Below are 19,007 nucleotides of genomic sequence, written 5' to 3'. Positions count from 1 at the left end.
TAGAGCAAAATGATGGAGTCTGGGGAAGAATTTATATAAAACCCTAATTAGAATGAATGTGATTTCAGCAAGGGTGCCCCTTGTGAAGAGCTAAAATCCATTAACCTCCTATATCCCCAAGTGTTATTTTATTTTATTTTTTTTTTAAAGATTTTTTTTTTTTTTTGGTATTTATTTGACAGATCACAAGGAGGCAGAGAAGCAGGCAGAGAGAGACAGGAGGAGGCAGGCTCCCCGCTGAGCAGAGAGCCCAATGCGGGACTCGATCCCAGGACCCCGAGATCATGACCCGAGCCGAAGGCAGAGGCTTTAACCACTGAGCCACCCAGGCGCCCCCCCCAAGTGTTATTTTAGACAGTTTGGGGCATAATTAAAATAAATTAGCAACAAGTATGCTCTCACACTTTTTAAGCTTTCTATAACCCATCAGCCAATCTTTTGCTGTGAACATAAAAGTGCAGAGCCTCTGCTAAACCCCTCATTTTTATATAGTACTTAGCTCATACAGGGTGTTCAGAATTTTGAATGCTGAAAGAATGATGTATTTATCCATGAATATTCAACAAATTATTTACTGAACACCTACTATATGCCAGAAACTCTGCTGGGGGTGGGGGGGGGGCACCTGGGTGGCTCAGTTGGTTAAGCAAACTGCCTTCAGTTCAGATCATGATCCCAGGGTCCTGTGATCGAGTCCCGTGTCAGGCTCCTTATTCAGCAGGGAGCCTGCTTCTACCTCTGCCTGCTGTATTCCCCTGCTTGTGCCCTCACTCTCTCTGACAAATAAATAAAATCTTAAAAAAAAAAAAAACAACTAATTCTGCAGACCATGAGAGATGACAGTGACTTGGACTGAGATGGTGACACTAGAGATGGAGAAGTGTATGATTTTAAAAATATATTTTTTAAAGATTTATAGATTTGTCAGACAGACAGATACACACACACACACACACACACACACACACACAGAAGGCACAAGCAGGGGGAGCAGCAGGCAGAGGTAGAAGCAGGCTCCCTGCTGAGCAAGGAGCCCAATACAGAACTCAATCCCCGGACCCTTAGATCATGACCTGAGCCAAAGGCAGATGCTTAACCGACTGAGCCACCCAGGTGCCCCAAGAAATATTTAAGAGACCAACCAAAAGGAAATGATGACAGACATTCTCAGTGAGACTGGGGAGGTGTATCAAGGAGTATCAAGGATGACAGGTGGACTGTGGTGGATTCACTGAAATAAGGAACGAAGAAAGAGGACCAAGATCAAAAAGAAAAGAATTTGAGTCTGGTCTTGGACATGGCAAAGTCTGAAATGTTCTTGAGATAGGGGTATTTCTGACACTGGGGACTAGTAGGCAGAATACATAAATTTGTGGGTTATTTGCATGGAGGTGGAAAATAGTCATAAATGTGGATGAAATTGCCTAGAGTTAGGATGCTAAGAAAAGGGCTAAAGACAGGCACCTGAGGGCACTTAATGCTCTCTGGCTCTGTCTCTCAAATAAATAAATAAAATCTTCGGTGGGGGGAGGCGGGAAAGAGGGCACCTGGGTGGCTCAGTGGGTTAAAGCTCTGCCTTCAGCTCGGGTCACGATCCCACGGTCCTGGGATGTAGCCCCACACATCAGGGTCTCTGCTCTGCGGGGAGCCTGCTTCCCTCTCTCTCTGTCTCTGCCTGCCTCTCTGCCTACTTGTGATCTCTGTTTGTCAAATAAATAAATAAAATCTTAAAAAAAATAAAAAGAAAGAAAGAAAAAGAAAACAAAAGAAAAGGGCTAAAGGCCAACCTTCCCAACATCTAATGGCCATGTACAGGAAAGTAAGCTCAAAGGGGAGAAGAATGACTAGAACAGAGAAGAGAAAACCAGAAAAAGTCCACAGAGGAGCCAATAAATGACCTGAACAGGCCATTTATGAGGGGGACTGAAAAATGCTTACTAAAAATGCATGCAAATGTCAAAAATTAAACATTTACGGGGCGCCTGGGTGGCTCGGTGGGTTAAAGCCTCTGCCTTCGGCTCGGGTCGTGGTCCCGGGGTCCTGGGATCGAGTCCCGCATCGGGCTCTCTGCTCTGCGGGGAGCCTGCTTCCTCCTCTCTCTCTCTCTCTCTGCCTGCCTCTCTGCCTACTTGTGATCTCTGTCAAATAAATAAATAAAATCTTAAAAAAAATTATTAAAAAAAAAAATTAAACATTTACTACTATCGGGGCACCTGGGTGGCTCAGTGGGTTAAAGCCTCTGCCTTCAGCTCAGGTAATGATCCCAGGGTCCTGGGATCAAGTCCCTCATTGGGCTCTCTGCTCAGCGGGGAGCCTGCTTCCTCCTCTCTCTCTGCCTGCCTCTTTGCCTACTTGCGATCTCTGTCAAATAAATAAATAAAATCTTAAAAAAAAAAAATTTACTACTATCTAGAAAGTATCTTTCCTATAAATTAACTCTATTATGATTAGAAATAGAGCCACATAGCTTTTTTCCCATAAAGGATTAGTAAAGGCCAAAGGATTAAAAATTTTTCTTAACCCTATCAAATTAACACACTACCTATTTATAATTACAAAACATACCCTAGCTTCATTTGCTTCTGTATTTCCATTTAATCTCTCAAATGAATAAGCCAGACAGCCTTTTTTTTGTAAAAGTTTGCAATTAAGAGAACATCTTAAAATTAATGACTTTTTTCCTATCTTTAATTTCAGATTAAATGCCAATTAAATGATTAATAATCATCCAAGAGATTCCTGGAAGTATTCAGCCCACATCATCTTTTATCAAATGGTCATCATTACAATATCTCAATATGCGGACTACTATACTAACATCAAATAATTCAGAGTAAAAATAATGTCCAAAAGATACAGACATCAATATGGTAATCTGAAAAGCTAAGAAAACAAGAGTCTCATTTGCGTTCTGCACCGTTACACCCTTGCTCCCTGGTTGGTGCTAAAAATCCCTTCTTAAGAGAAATAAATGGCAGAAAAGCCCAAGTGTAGCAAATAAGAACAGTAATATCTGTAGTCCGCTTCTTTCACACAAATATCCAGAAGAGAAGTTTACAAAGAAACTGACTTTGCAAAATTAGTGAAACTTATGTTTAGCTAAAAAAGAATTTAAAGGATGCCTGGGTGGCTCAGCTGGTTAAGCATCTGCCTTTGGGGCAGATCATGATCCCAGGGTCCTGGGATTGAGGCTCCCTGCCTGCTCGGTAGGGAGTCTGTGCCTCCCTCTGCCCCTCCCCCCTGGCTCTTGCTTGCTCTCTCTCTGACAAATAAATAAATAAAATCTTAAAAAAAAAAAAAAAATAAAGAATTGGGGCGCCTGGGTGGCTCTGTAGATTAAGCCTCTGCTTTCAGCTCTGGTCATGATCTCAGGGTCCTGCGATCAAGCCCCACATCAGGCTCTCTGCTCAGTGGGGAGCCTGCTTCCACCTCTTCCTCTGCTTGCTCTCTGCCTACTTGTGATATCTCTCTCTCATATAAATAAGTAAATAAATAAAACCTTAAAAAAAAAAAGAAATTAAAACTATATAGAATTTAAAACCATATATACCTATGTCAATTCCTCTTCGGAGAGTACTTTTGTCAGAGTCCTGATGACCAATCAGATCTTCTACCCAATGAATGTAGTTGAGTCTCAAGGGAACTGTAGGAATCAGTCTTTCCAGTGGAATATCAATAGAAAGTCCAAAATCTTCCTTTAGGAGAGTACAGGTCAGAGCTCTGACTGCTTCAGGGTCTTTAAAATTAAGACTGAGGAGTGGAGAAAAAGAACACTGATTAGTAAGATTCACTATGCTACACAAACTATGGCAGCCAGACAATACCAACACCTGTTTGAATTTTCTAGGAGACCATATATAAATGGCTATATAGAACGTTCAGGGCAATGAAAAACACATATGGGTGTTTACACAGACATAGTGTATGAAAGGCAGTATAAATTTCCACTGACAACACTGCATTTTCACACAAGAACATGGAGGACAGGAGTGCCTCTGTTCCAATTCCTGCCCAATCATCTCCTTACTTAGTTATAGGACTTTGGACAAGTTTTTTAACCTCCATGAGACTGTTTCCTCAGTAAAATGGGGATAATAATACCTCTATCATAGTATTGCTATGAAATATCTGAGAAAAGTTATATATATATGTATTATATATATATATAATGCCTAGTATATAGTAACTATTATACAAATGCTGGCTATTTTTACTATTATCATTAACATCATTTGACTTCAGCACTTGTTAAAAATCACATTTAAAAGTGGAAAGCAGTATAAAATGCTTAATAATGAAAATAAGTTAAGATATTAGATATTACAAATAACAATTTTTAAATACAACTATTTTTAGCAGCTTTACTGAGGTATAATTTGCATAAAATTCGTAAGTATACAATTCAACAGTTTTTATTATAGTAAGAGTTGGGCAACCATCACAACAATCCAATTTTAGAACACTTCCATCATCCCAAAAAAGACACCTCATGGCCATTTGCAAGCCGCTCCTTATTTCCACTGTCAGCTCTAGGCAAACATTAACATACTTTCTGTCTCCACAGATTTCCTTCTTGTGGACATTTCATCTAAATCAAATCATAAAATATGTGGTCTTCATATCTGGATTCTTTCACTTGCCACAACGTTTGTGAGGTTCACCAATACTGTAGCAAATAATATTCCACTGCAGGAATAACTGCATTAGTGGTTTGTTTATCCACTCACCACTTAATGAACATTTGGATTCTTTCGCTTTTTGGCTCTCATGAACAATGGTGTTTTAAACATCCACATGCAAGTCTTCATCCGATACAATACTTTTATTTAACTTTTTAAGAAACTTGTACCAATTTATTTTAATGTTAAAATGCTACTAAAGTTGAAACGTTAAAACAAAACCAAAGATCTTATTTATAAATGGGGCAATGAAAAGGGAGCAGAAAGCCAGTAGATGGGACTGAACTAAGAAAAGGAGCTTTAAACTGCTCTAAATTCTGGCCTAAGTTTTATGTTCCCATCTTAGCGATTAAGTGACCAATCATTTGAAAAACTCAATGCCCAGACAGAAGGAAGAGTGCTTTATCCACCTGGCTACCATGGAAACTTCAGGTAGATACCAGGGACCCAAGCTCCACCATCACCCACAGCAAAACATTCTAGGGTATGGGAGTTCAAAAATCTGGAGTCCGATCTCGATTCTGCAATCAACTAGCCATGGACTGAAGGTCACTTCAATTCTTAGGTCTCAGTTTCTCCATCTATAAAACTAAGGGATTAAACAAAACAAAAATCCAAGGGTCCTTCCTGGTAAAATTTTAAGAGTTTATGATGCATACTATGAATTAGTAAGATGGTACTCACTTAAATATTTGTAGAGCAAATTATAGTGACATGGAACAATCAATAAAGTTACTGAATAGAATAGTTATGAATAACCAAACATCATTAAACATTTCCATTATCCCCTAGTCTGATATCTAACATTATCCTTCTGCTTTATGATAGTAAGCATTTAAAAACACTATTAACACATATTAAGGAATATACAATCAATGTTTGTAGATGACATGATTTATTCTTTATTTTTTTGAAGGGGGGCTACAGAAGGAGAAAGAGGATCTTAAGCAGGCTACACTCCCAGTGCAGAGCCAACGCAGGGCTCAATCTCACACCCGAGAGACATGATCTACTCTTTTAAAAAACTGTTCAGAAAAACACAGTTTTAACAGTAAAACAATTTGCGAAGAGTTATGATGAACAGGATTAGATTTCAGGAATATACACAAAATTTGTTATCTATACAAAAATTGCACTGTAAACTTGAATATATCCTTTCTTACGACCTTTAAGAATGCTTCAGGGGGAGGGGCGCCTGGGTGGCTCCGTGGGTTAAGCCGCTGCCTTCGGCTCAGGTCATGATCTCAGGGTCCTGGGATCAAGCCCCACATCGGGCTCTTTGCTCAGCAGGTAGCCTACTTCTCTCTCTCTCTCTCTCTCTCTCTCTGCCTGCCTCTCTGCCTACTTGTGATCTCTTTCCGTCAAATAAATAAATAAAATCTTTTAAAAAAAAAGAATGGGGAAGGGCGCCTGGGTGGCTCAGTCAGTTAAGTGTCTGTTTTTGGCTCAGGTCATGATCCCAGGGTCCCCGGATCATGCTCCACACTGGGCTCTTTGCTCAGTGGGAGCCTGCTTCTCCCTCTGCCCCCATACCCAGCAGGCATTACCTTTCACCAAATAACCATCAATTTTTGAGTGGGGATAAAAAGCATTCAATGAGATGAAAAAGCAAATATGCAGGAACAGGCAGAAATACAAAATGCCAGAGCAAAATTTGGAAGAGAGGAATTCTCCCCCACTTTTTAAAGTAAACTTTACCCCAACATGGGGCTTAACTCATGACCCCAAGATCAACAATCACATGCTCTAGCGACCAAGCCAGCCAGGCACCCCAGGGAGGACAGTAATTTCAAAAGCGATAACCCCCTTACATTTAGGTGGGGACTAATGAGCTTTTAAAGACCAGTTTCTACGAAACAGTACAAGTAGAAGTTTATTGTATCAATATATGCTAGCAATAAAAATTCTCTTTAAAATATATTGACTATTTAAAGGAAAATTAAGTCTACTCCTAGACATCTAAGTAGATATATATTAATTTTGTCATTTGTGGGGCTAATAAAAGAGAATTAGTCCATGAGCAAGCAACCACGAACACATTTCTGCTTCACTCAATCGCACGGCAACTGCCCCAATCAATTAAAAAAAAAAAAAAAAAAGGACTTCTATTACCTTTGGAATTCTTTCTCAATTAAAAGCAGTACAATCTCAGGGTCAACAAGATAAATGTAGCTTAAAAAAGGGGGGATTAAATCTATAGAAACTTTTCACTCTAGGGGTGCCTGGATGGCTCAGCGGGTTAAAGCCTCTGCCTTCAGCTCAGGTCATGATCCCAGAGTCCTGGGTCCAAGCCCTGTACTGGGCTCCCTGCTCCACAGGAAGCCTGCTTCTCCCTCTCCCACTCCCCCTGCTTCTGTTGCCTCTCTCACTGTGTCTCTGTCAAATAAATAAAATCTTGGGGCACCTGGGTGGCTCAGTGGGTTGGGCCTCTGCCTTCGGCTCAGGTCATGATCTCAGGGTCCTGGGATCAAGCCCCACATCGGGCTCTCTGCTCAGCGGGGAGCCTGCGTCCCCCTCTCTCTCTGCCTACGTGTGATCTTTCTCTGTGTCAAATAAATAAATAAAAATCTTAAAAATAAATAAAATCTTCTTAAAAAAAGAATACTGCATTTGACTCCTGTGAAATCTGTGAAAAAGATGGGACTTCATTTCCTTCAATGACAAAGAAATAAAAATAGAATTTTTACATATGTAAAGTTCACTCTCAGTACCACACTAGGGCATTTGAATGAATTCACATCCTTTATTTTGTAAAAGCAGCCTACTCTATTAAGCTTCATGGCTAAACACACAAATGAATTATGTCCCAATAGTGTCTATGTTCAAAGCCTTAAAATCTGAAAGTCTGAAAATCTGAAGATCTGAAAGTCATAATTTTTCTATCAAAGAAACTTAATAGCCTAGATACCTTATAAAATAAGCTTGAACAGTATTACCTTAAACAGTATAACAGCAACAGCAGGACACCTGAAATGACATAATTACTTTCCCACAACTTCTGAATGTGACTTTGCACTGGCATTTTGAATAAAATTATGAAAATCAGGGAATACAAACTCAAATATTTACATGGTGCTATTCAAAATGCCAGTCCCTAACAAGATAGAGAGCTTGTGCTGGTCTGTAAATTAGAACACTAAAGAAAGTCATTTGACCAAAGAAATGTCTGTTGAACTTAAACATGTAGCACAAGATCCTTATCTCTGTAGACAGTAACAAACAGTTTGTGGACAAGCCACACTTTTAGTAGCATTATGCCAGATGACACAAATAGCCATTTCAAAGAGTATGATCACCACCCAGTTCCAGGTAATTAATGTCAAGTGAGTTTACCAGCCATTTTGCCAGATCTTTAAAATTTCTAAAGGAAACCAACAAACCATAATTTTATATGAAATTTCCCTGATTCTTAAAATCTGTGTGGTCAATAAACAACTGCAAGCCTTAAACAATTCACAGGCCGACAGGCTGTAACCTGTATTGCAAACAGTGGAACTATAAAAAAAAAAAAAAAAAAAAAAGCTGGGGTACTTGACTCCCCCGTACTTTCAAAGATGAAGTATAAAAATGTTTCTATCCCAGGGTGCATGGCTGACTTAATCTCAGGGTTGTGAGTTTGAGCCCCACGCTGGGTGCAGAGATTACTTCACTTTGTTCAACTGAGTTATACAGAATAAAATAGAATTTTCAAGAAGTTGTGACAGGGGCGCCTGGGTGGCTCAGCGGGTTAAAGCCTCCGCCTTCGGCTCAGGTCATGATCCCAGGGTCTGGGATCGAGCCCCGCATTGGGCTCTCTGCTCAGCGGGGAGCCTGCTTCCTCCTCTCTCTCTGCCTGCCTCTCTGCTTACTTGTGATCTCTGTCAAATAAATAAATAAAATATTTAAAAAATAATAATAATAAATAAAAAAAGAAGAAGAAGTTGTGACAGTGGGCATTTATGCCTTTATTCATTCCACATTTACCATGTATTAACTATTGCTAGACATTGGGCAAAGTGCTAGAGATGCCGCAGTATGCAAATACAGACGCCATCTCTCCCCTCATGACAGTGACAGTCTGACAGAGGTTAGGTATTCATCCAAGAATCACTCAAATACACTTAAAATTGTCACTATGATGAATGCTGTAAAAGATAGGTACAAGGTGCTATGAAACCTAAATAATGAGTGGAATTACCTTAGAACAAATCAGAAAAGGTAACTTAGCTAATTACTGAGAGCAGAATAAAAATTAACAAAGAAAAAACTTGCGGGGAGGGAATACTGCATTAACATGAGTTAAGAGGCTGGATAAAGGTGGTGGTGGCAAAGCCAGGGGAAAGTGAAAAGAATTAAGAGATATTCAAGAAGGAAAACTTACCAAATTTGCTAGTGGACTTGTATGTGAGGTGAGAAAGGATGTATTCATAGATGTTCCCTAGGGTTCTGGCCTGTTCAACAGGATAAACTGTGCCATTCACTAAAATTGGGAACTCTAACAGAGAACCATTTTTTAGGATAAATATCATAAATCTGAGATATCCAAGTAGGGATACTGAGGAAGCAGTGACCTCCAGGTAGAGAGCCCAGAAAACTGGTCTGAAGAAACAAATGTAGGAGCGATTTGCAAACAAAGGAGTGAGGCCCCAGAGTGATGAGAATGCTTAAAGGGAAAATACAAGATTAGAAGAAGAAGGCTCTGCACTAAGCCTTAAAGACTCCTTTCTTTAATGGCTGTGCATACAATCATTACAAAGGAAGCTACACAAGGAGACAGAAAGGGTGAAAGAAAGTGTGGTGCCAAGGAAGCCAAGGGAAGAGGGTGCCCATGAAGAACAGTGTTGGCAAAGTAACCTGCCTCTCAAAAGTCAACTGAAAACCAAAATTGCATTTAGTGACACAAGATCACTGGAGACCTTTTCCAAGAGCTGCTTTGGTAGAGGTGGAATTAGAAACCACCCTGGAGGGGCACCTGGGTGGCTCAATGGGTTAAGCCTCTGCCTTCGGCTCAGGTCATGATCCCAGGGTCCTGGGATCGAGCCCCGCATCGGGCTCTCTGCTCAGCGGGAAGCCTGCTTCCTCCTCTCTCTCTCTGGCCTGCCTCTCTGCCTACTTGTGATTTCTCTCTCTGTCAAATAAATAAATAAAATCTTTTAAAAAAAAATTTAAGTTTCAGGGGCGCCTGGGTGGCTCAGTGGGTTAAAGCCTCTGCCTTCGGCTCAGGTCATGATCTTAGGGTCCTGGGATTGAGCCCCGCATCGGGCTCTGTGCTCAGCGGGAGCCTGCTTCCCTCTCTCTCTGCCTGCCTCTCTGCCTACTTGTGATCTCTGTCAAATAAATAAATAAAATCTTAAAAAAAAAAATTTAAGTTTCATATATAGAAATTTTAGGAACAATCTAACAGTAATCAATAAGGAGATTAGTCTGCAGTCATTAAAAGGACTAAGACTGAGGAGCTGCCTGGGTGGCTCAGTTGGTTAAGCATCTGCCTCTGGCTCCGGATGCGACTGCAGGGTCCTGGGACTGAGCCCCATGTCAGACTCCCTCTCCCCATCCCCCTCCTCGACCCCTGCTTGTGTGTGTGCACTCTTCTCTCTCTCTCTCTCACTCTCTCTCAAATAAATAAATAGGAGTAAGCCTGGGCTGGTCCACATATTATTGCATGAATAATATTTCTTGATATACACACACACACACACACACACACACACACACACACACACACACACATATCACCTTTGAATAAAAGCATATATATATAGGGACACCTGGGTGGCTCAGTCGGTTGAGCCACTGCCTTCGGCTCAGGTCATGATCCCAGAGTCCTGGGATCGAGTCCCACATGAGGCTCCTTACTCAGCGGGGAGTCTGTTTCCCTCTCTCTCTTTCTCTCTCTCTGCCTGCCACTCTGCCTGCTTGTGCTCTCTCTCTCTGACAAATAAATAAATAAAACCTTAAAAAAAAGAAAGCAGGGGCACCTGAGTGGCTCAGTGGGTTAAGGCCTCTGCCTTTGGCTCGGGTCATGATCCCAGGGTCCTGGGATTGAGCCCCGCATCGGGCTCTCTGCTCGGTGGGGAGCCTGCTTCCTCCTCTCTCTCTGCCTGCTTCTCTGCCTCCTTGTGATTTCTGTCAAATAAATAAATAAATCTTTAAAAAAAAAAAAAAAAAAAAGAAAGCATATATACATTGTGACCACACTGTTGTACAAAAAAACAAACCCCAAAACCAAACAAAAAGGATCCCATGTGTATATGGTAAAAAAAAGAGTCTGGAAGGGTTAAGGGCCACTTCTGGATATGCAAACAGCTGGGTGGGTGAGTGGGGCAGACACTTCCATTCCCTCCTATTTTTGTTTTACTGAATACATTTTACATAGTTATCACCTTCATAACTGTTTTATAACTATATGGAAAATGTTTATAATGCCAACCGAGGGGGGTTAAAAACAAGTCCTATTATTACATCTATACCAAAATTACAATCACAAGGGGGGCGCCTGGGTGGCTCAGTGGGTTAAGCCTCTGCCTTCGGCTCGGGTCGTGATCTCAGGGTCCTGGGATTGAGCCCCGCATCGGGCTCTCTGCTCAGCAGGGAGCCTGCTTCCCTCTCTCTCTCTCTGCCTGCCTCTCCATCTACTTGTGATCTCTGTCTGTCAAATAAATAAATAAAACTTAAAAAAAAAAATTACAATCACAGGGGCGCCTGGGTGGCTCAGTGGGTTAAAGCCTCTGCCTTCAGCTCAGGTCATGATCCTAGAGTCCTGGGATCAAGCCCCGCATCAGGCTCTCTGCTCAGCAGGGAGCCTGCTTCCCCCTCTCTCTACCTGCCTCTCTGCCTACTTGTGATCTCTCTCTCTCTCTGTCAAATAAATAAATAAAATCTTAAAAAAAAAAATTACAATCACAAAAAATACTATATATGCGTAAGGACAAAGACTTAGAAAGGAACACAAAGCAATTTGATCTTCTGGGGATGGAAGAATGGTGACATTTTTCTTTCTTTCTTTTTTTTTTTTAAAGATTTTATTTATTTATTTATTTGACAGAGAGAGAGAGATCACAAGTAGATGGAGAGGCAGGCAGAAGAGAGAGGGAAGCAGGCTCCCCGCTGAGCAGAGAGTCTGATGCAGGGCTCGATCCCAGGACCCTGGGATCATGACCTGAGCCGAAGGCAGCGGCTTAACCCACTGAGCCACCCAGGCGCCCCCATTTTTCTTTTATGTATGCAACATTACCATTATAAATGTAGTTAGGAAGGATAAATTTCTATAATTTTCCCATTAAGTGTTCTTTTTTTTTTTTTTTAAATTTTATTTACTTATTTGACAGAGAGAGATCACGGTAGACAGAGGCAGGCAGAGAGAGAGAAAGAGAGGGAAGCAGGCTCCCTGCTGAGCAGAGAGCCCCATGCGGGACTCGATCCCAGAACCCTGAGATCATGACCCGAGCCGAAGGCAGCGGCCTAACCCGCTGAGCCACCCAGGCGCCCCCCATTAAGTGTTCTATAATAGCTGTATGATAACAAAAATCCCCTTTCCAAAATAGGAAAACAGGCCCACGGTTCCAGGATACTTTTCCATGAAAGAGGGACATTTCTGTTGGAAACCAAACCAGGATATTTCCCATGGTGACAACAATCACCAAAGAGAGTATTGCAGCTTAAGCATTAATTATACAGCCTCGTGAAACATTTGGAGCAAGAGAAACAGCATAATAATTAATGTTTTCTTAGTGGCTTCAAAGAAAGTTATTGTTTATATAAACAATTCTTGTTATTTAAAAATATATATATGTTCACCTTGATGGACTACAGCATACAATTTATTAATAAGGAAATACATCTTTTTTTTTTCCTTAGTAGGCTCCATGCCCAGTATGGAGCCCAATATGGGGCTTGAACTCACAACCCTGAGATCATGACCTGAGCTGAGATCAAGAGTTGGACACTTGGTGTCCCAACAGGAACATCCTATTACCAAAACATACAAGACATCAAACAGAGGCTAGTCAAATTAAAGAAACTGAAAAATATCTATGAAGAGCTGATTCTTAGACTTTGTTATTAGCAAGGCAAGCGTTCATTTTCTTACTTCTAAGAAAACACAGACACTAATCTAAGGGTTGGAAATCCTTTTGTAGGACAAAGTCTAGTCATCTGGCTTTACTAGTTAAATATCTAGGTCACTGTAGCACCCTGGGATATTAAAAAATCCTGAATACAGGCAAGATCTTTTCTCATTCTCATTTCTGAGATCACCGGAACTTTAGCTCTCACGTGGAAATTAGCAATTTATTCCATCAAGTCTTTATTGTTTAACACATCCAACTTCACAAAATAGCCTACTGTCAACAGGCTCATGTCTGATTTCCCCAGAATGACTCCTGCTCTGCTACTGGTGAATGTAGTATTACCATTATAGAGTTTGGAAGGATACATTCTGTGATCCATGGTTAAAATAACAATCATTCTAACACTACAGAGACCACTGAACCTCATGTAACAACAATAAGGGGTAAATCCTCCCAACCAATTTTCCAATACTGGTTTCTATTAGATCTTCACTGAGGGGTTAAAAATATACAGGCATAACATATGAAAAAACCCTTCAAGAGCTGGGTCTTTGGTTTAAAAACAAATCAGTTGGGGTGCCTGGGTGGCTCAGTGGGTTAAGCCTCTGCCTTCAGCTCAGGTCATGATCTCAGGGTCCTGGCCCCGCATCAGGCTCTCTGCTCAGTGGGGAGCCTGCTCCCCCGTCTCTCTGCCTGCTGCTCTGCCTACTTGTGAGCTCTCTGTCAAATAAATAAATAAAATCTTTCAAAAAAATAAAAATAAAAATAAAAACAAATAAATCAGTTAAGTGTCACACTTCATCCAAACTCTACTGGTAGGGCTCAAACTACAGGATATCTCCATGGGGCTGGTTACTGTGAAAAACGTATGAACTAAAATCTAGTTACAATGGTCAGATATGATTACAACAAAGCAGTGATGGGTGCAGGAAAGAAAAACAGAGAGAGACATCACACTAGCAATCCCAGTCACCTTATCGATTACACCAGACATAACAACCTATCATTTTCAAAGTGTCTATAATGCTGTCACCTTACATGCATTATCACTAACCTTTATGACAAAAATCCAAAGCATGTCCTTTTATCCCTCTTCTTTAGATGAGGAAATTCAGTATCAGTAAAGTTAAGAAAATTATGTAAAGGGGTGACTAGGTGGTTCAGTGGGTTAAGTGTCTGCCTTTGGCTGGGGTCATGATCCTCAGGTCCTGGGATCAAGGTCACTGGGCTCCCTGCTCAGCAGGAAGTCTGCTTCTCCCTCCCCCTTTGCCTGCCACTCCCCCTGCTCGTGGTTTCTATCAAAACCTCTAGAACTGCTATGTGGCACCCTTAAGACTGGTCCTTAGGATGACTGACTGAGAAATGAATCCCCTCTCTCCATACTCTGCTTAAGAGTTGAGTACATAAATGACACTTTGATCAAGTCTACCCTTTTGTCTGATACTCCTTTTTCATAATTAGCTGGGTTTATATTTTGACATTCTTTCTCATACATCCCATGGAAATAAATAAAAAGTCATTATAAAAATAAAAAGCCATGCTAAAAATAAATAAAATAAAAATATCAATGTAGACAATCATCAAGAACTCTTAACTAAGTAAGCAAGAAGGGGGAGTCCTTCTAAATATGCTACCATGCCACCTTTTAATAAGCTCATATTGCTTCCATCTTTAAAGAACAGAAGAAGCCCCCTCAGTGGGGAGCCTCCCTGTTCACCTCCCTCTGCCCCTCCCCAACTTATGATCGCTCTCTTGCTCACTCTCTCTCAAATAAAGTCTTGAAAAAACTATTTTAAAAAAGAGAAACAAATGAGGCTCTCCTCAAGCTTGCCTCATCCTCTTCCTATTCTTTCACAGACTAGCCTTTTTTTTTTTAAGATTTTATTTATTTATTTGACAGACAGAGATCACAAGAAGGCAGAGAGAGATGGAGAAGCAGGCTCCTGGCTGAGCAGAGCCTGATGCAGGACTCCATCCCAGGACCCTGGGATCATGACCCGAGCCGAAGGCAGAGGCCTTAACCCACTGAGCCACCCAGGCACCCTAGACTAGTCTGTTTTATCCTGCAAAAATTTAAAGATTTTATTTATTTGTCAGAGAGAGAGTGCGCACGCGCGCGCGCACACACACACACACACACACACACACACACACACACACACAGAAAAGCAGGGAGAGCAGGAGGCAGAGGGAGAAGCAGGCTCCCCATTGTGCAAGGAGCCTGATGCAGGACTCATCCCAGGACCCTGGGATCATGACCTGAGCTGAAGGCAGACAGGTAACCAACTGAGTCACCCAGGCATCCCTATCCTGCAAAAAACTTAAAAATTACTTTTGCCTAGGGGTGTCTGGGTGGCTCAGCTGGTTGAGCGTCTGACTTCGGCTTGGGTCATGATCTTGGGGTCCTGGGACGAGTCCAGCATCAGGCTCTCCACTCAGCAGGGAGTCTGTTTCTCACTCTATCCCTCCCCCTACTGTATACTCTTTCTCTCTCTCAAATAAAGAAATAAAATCTTGGGGCGCCTGGGTGGCTCAGTGGGTTAAAGCCTCTGCTTTCGACTCAGGTCATGATCCCAGGGTCCTGGGATGGAGCCCTGCATCGGGCTCTCTGCTCAGCCGGGAGCCTGCTTCCTCCTCTCTCTCTGCCTGTCTCTCAGCCTACTTGTGATCTCTGTCAAATAAATAAATAAAATCTTAAAAAATAAATAAATAAAATCTTTAAACAAAAATAACTTTTGCCTATTCCAAAAAGAACATCAATGTGTTTGATCACAACTCACAACATTTTAGTCCCTTTCTATGGTTTTAGCCTGAAACAAAATTATCACATTTGATCACCTGCAACATCCATTCTACAAGTTCCACGATATTCCATGGAACCACACTGTTAAGAACCTATGTACTAGATACTTACATTACTTCCAATTTTTCTTGTTATAAACAGCTTGAGGATAAACATCCTTAAACAAACATTATCTTCAAAGTTGCAATTTTACCCAGCATTTTCTCTATACCATTTGACTACATCTTTTTTTTTTTAAAGATTTTATTTATTTGCCAGACAGTAATCACAAGCAGGCAGAGAGGCAGGCAGAGAGAGAGAAGGGGAAGCAAGCTCCCCGCTAAGCAAAGAGCCCAACTCGGGGCTTGATCCCAAGACCCTGGCATCATGACCTGAGCCAAAGGCAGAGGCATTAACCCACTGAGCCATCCAGGCGGCCCCATTTGACTACATTTTTGCCATTAATGGATATTTTCTTCCTTTTACAAATGTTTTACATATTCATTTATTTGAGACAGAGTCAGTGAGTGAGCAGGGGGAGGAACAGAGAGAGAGGGACAAGCAGACTCCACACTAAGCATGATGCCCAACATAGGGCTGAATCCCATGACCCTGAGATCAGGACCTGAGCCGAAATCAAGAGTCAGATGCTCAACCGACTGAGCCACCCAAGTGTCCCAACAGATATTTTAATACTTTATCTTTGCTAATTAGGTCTACTGTCTTTCCTCTTGTGAACTGCCCATTTTTAACTTTACCTTTGTCTATAAAGGTTTCTTACTTTTTCTTATTGTCTTGTAAGAATTCTTTATATTGAGGGCGCCTGGGTGGCTCCGTGGGTTGGGCCGCTGCCTTCGGCTCGGGTCATGATCTCAGGGTCCTGGGATCAAGTCCCACATCGGGCTCTCTGCTCAGCAGGGAGCCTGCTTCCCTCTCTCTCTCTGCCTGCCTCTCTGTCTACTTGTGATCTCTGTCTGTCAAATAAATAAAATATTTTTTAAAAAATCCATTACTGGGGGCGCCTAGATTGGTGTCAGCTGAGTGTCCAACTCTTGGTTTGGGCTCAAGTTATGATCTTCAGGTCCTGGGAAAAAGCCCCACGTTGGGCTCTGCACATTGGGCATGGAACCTGCCTGGGATTCTCTCTCTCTCTCTCTCTCCCCCACCTTTGCCCCTTCACCCACTAATACATGCTCAGCCCTCTGGCTCCAAAAAAAAAAAAAAAAAAAATCCATTACTAAAAAAAATTCATTATTATCTGCCTCACCCCATACGAACTGAAATGCTTCCCTATTCTACAATATAGACTTACTTGACAGGTTCTAAAGTAAGCACATAAAGTAAAAATCCAGTATGGTCAAAAATTTTAGATTGGAAAAATCTCTTTAACCATTTATAGCACGGTATGATATTCACATGATGAGAAATACACAGGAGTCAAGACTGATTAAGAAAGAAGATTCGGGGGGCGCCTGGGTGGCTCAGTGGGTTGGAGCCTCTGCCTTCGGCTCGGGTCATGATCCCAGGGTCCTGGGATCGAGTCCCGCATCGGGCTCTCTGCTCAGCGGGGAGCCTGCTTCCTCCTCTCTCTGCCTGCCTCTCCGCCTACTTGTGATCTCTGTCAAATAAATAAATAAAATCTTTAAAAAAAAAAAAAAAAGAAAGAAAAAGAAAGAAAGAAGATTCGGGGGCGCCTGGGTGGCTCAGTGGGTTAGGCCTCTGCCTTCAGCTCAGGTCATGATCCCAGAGACCTGGGATCGAGCCTCGCATCGGGCTCTCTGCTCAGCGGGGAGCCTGCTCCCCCCCCCCACCTGCCTCTCTGCCTACTTGTGGTCTCTGTTGAAGGAAAAAAAAAAAGAAAGAAAGAAGATTCGGGGCACCTGGGTGGCTCAGTGGGTTAAAGCCTCTGCCTTTAGCTTGGGTCATGATCTCGGGGTCCTAGGATTGAGCCCCACATCAGGCTCTCTGCTCAGCGGGGATCCTGCTTCCTCCTCTCTCTCTGCCTGCCTCTCTGCCTACTTGTGATCTCTGTCTGTCAAATAAATAAATAAAATCTTTAAAAATAAAAGAAGATCCACCCTGTTCACTTTGCACTCCCTCTGGGAGGTACTGTATTGAGTCAAATGATAGGAATCATCCCACCACTTAACATGCACATGCAGCTGTTCTGTTGTTTAGACTTAGGTGTGTTCTGGAATGCCACACTGTGTTTTGGAATGCCCATTCTTGCTCCAATACTGTACTAATATTTTAATTGCTTGAACCTAAAGATCTAGATGTTAAATATCTTAAATATCCAGATAGATATTAAAATATATTGTGAAGTTAAAGTTCACACACACCTTGCTACCACCCATTACTCTTTTATTGCTTTGAGCATCTTTTCTTTGAATTTTGGACACAGACCAATCTTTCTCCCCAAAACAGGGATTTTGACTGGGGGAAGCAGCAACATTTTAACTATATACATATGTAGTTATATATAACTATATATCTGTGTATACACATACATATACATATATATGTGTGTATACATATACATGTACATATACATGTATGTGCATATACATATATGTGTGTATACACACACAAATTTTTTAAGACTTTATTTATTTATTGGAGAGAGCGAGCACACAAGCAGGGACAGGGGCAGCAGGCAGAGGGAGAAGCAGAATCTCCTGCTGAGCAGGGAACCCAACTCAGGAGTTGATCCCAGAACTATGGGATCATGACCTGAGCCAAAGCCAGACACTTAACCAACTGAGCTACCCAGGCACCCTCAGCTCAGTCCTTTCTTACTATTATAAGCCTGGGCAAATGATTTTAAAAGAATGTGCATTCATGGGGTGCCAGGCTGGCTCAGTTGGTAGAGCATGCAACTCTTCATCTTGGGGTCATGAGTTTGAGCCCCACATGGGGTGATTACTTAAATAAATCAAACTTTTTAAAAAAGTGGGGCACCTGGGTAGCTCAGTCAGTTAAGTGTTGAACTCCTGATTTCAGCCGAGGTCATGATCTCAGGGTCCTGAGATCAAGCCCCACACCCGGCTCCACACTTAGAAGGGAGTCTGCTTGAGATTCTGTACTTTACCCTCTCCCTCTCCCCCCGTTCTCGAGCTGTCTTTAAAATTAATAAATCTTGGGGCGCCTGGGTGGCTCAGTGGGTTAAGCCGCTGCCTTCGGCTCAGGTCATGATCTCAGGGTCCTGGGATCGAGCCCCGCATTGGGCTCACTGCTTGGCAAGGAGCCTGCTTCCTCCTCTCTCTCTGCCTGCCTCTCTGCCTGCTTGTGATCTCTGTCTGTCAAATAAATAAATTAAAAAAAAATGTTTAAAAAAAAAATTAATAAATCTTGGGCGCCTGGGTGGCTCAGTGGGTTAGGCCGCTGCCTTCGGCTCAGGTCATGATCTCAGGGTCCTGGGATCAAGTCCCGCATCGGGCTCTCTGCTCAGCGGGGAGCCTGCTTCCCTCTCTCTCTCTCTCTCTGCCTGCCTCTCTG

The 19,007-nt window shown here is 42.0% G+C and overlaps 1 protein-coding gene across 1 annotated transcript in view; it reads right to left on the bottom strand.

Moving 5' to 3' along the window:
- The window catches only part of LOC111151376 (methyltransferase like 16), a 78,409-nt gene that overhangs the window by 46,139 nt on the left and 13,263 nt on the right, over positions 1-19,007 (bottom strand). Inside the window, exon 3 of the mRNA XM_022509360.1 lies at positions 3,551-3,750. Within this exon, the coding sequence (XP_022365068.1) occupies positions 3,551-3,750 (200 nt within the window). The remainder of the gene's footprint in view (positions 1-3,550; positions 3,751-19,007) is intronic.

This window comes from Enhydra lutris, unplaced genomic scaffold (assembly GCF_002288905.1).
Source record: "Enhydra lutris kenyoni isolate GAN:26980312 unplaced genomic scaffold, ASM228890v2 scaffoldscaffold26, whole genome shotgun sequence".
In the NCBI taxonomy this organism is placed as follows: Eukaryota; Metazoa; Chordata; class Mammalia; order Carnivora; family Mustelidae; genus Enhydra; species Enhydra lutris.
The sequence above is the reverse complement of the archived record's forward strand: the minus strand, read 5'-3'. Positions and strand labels throughout refer to the sequence as shown.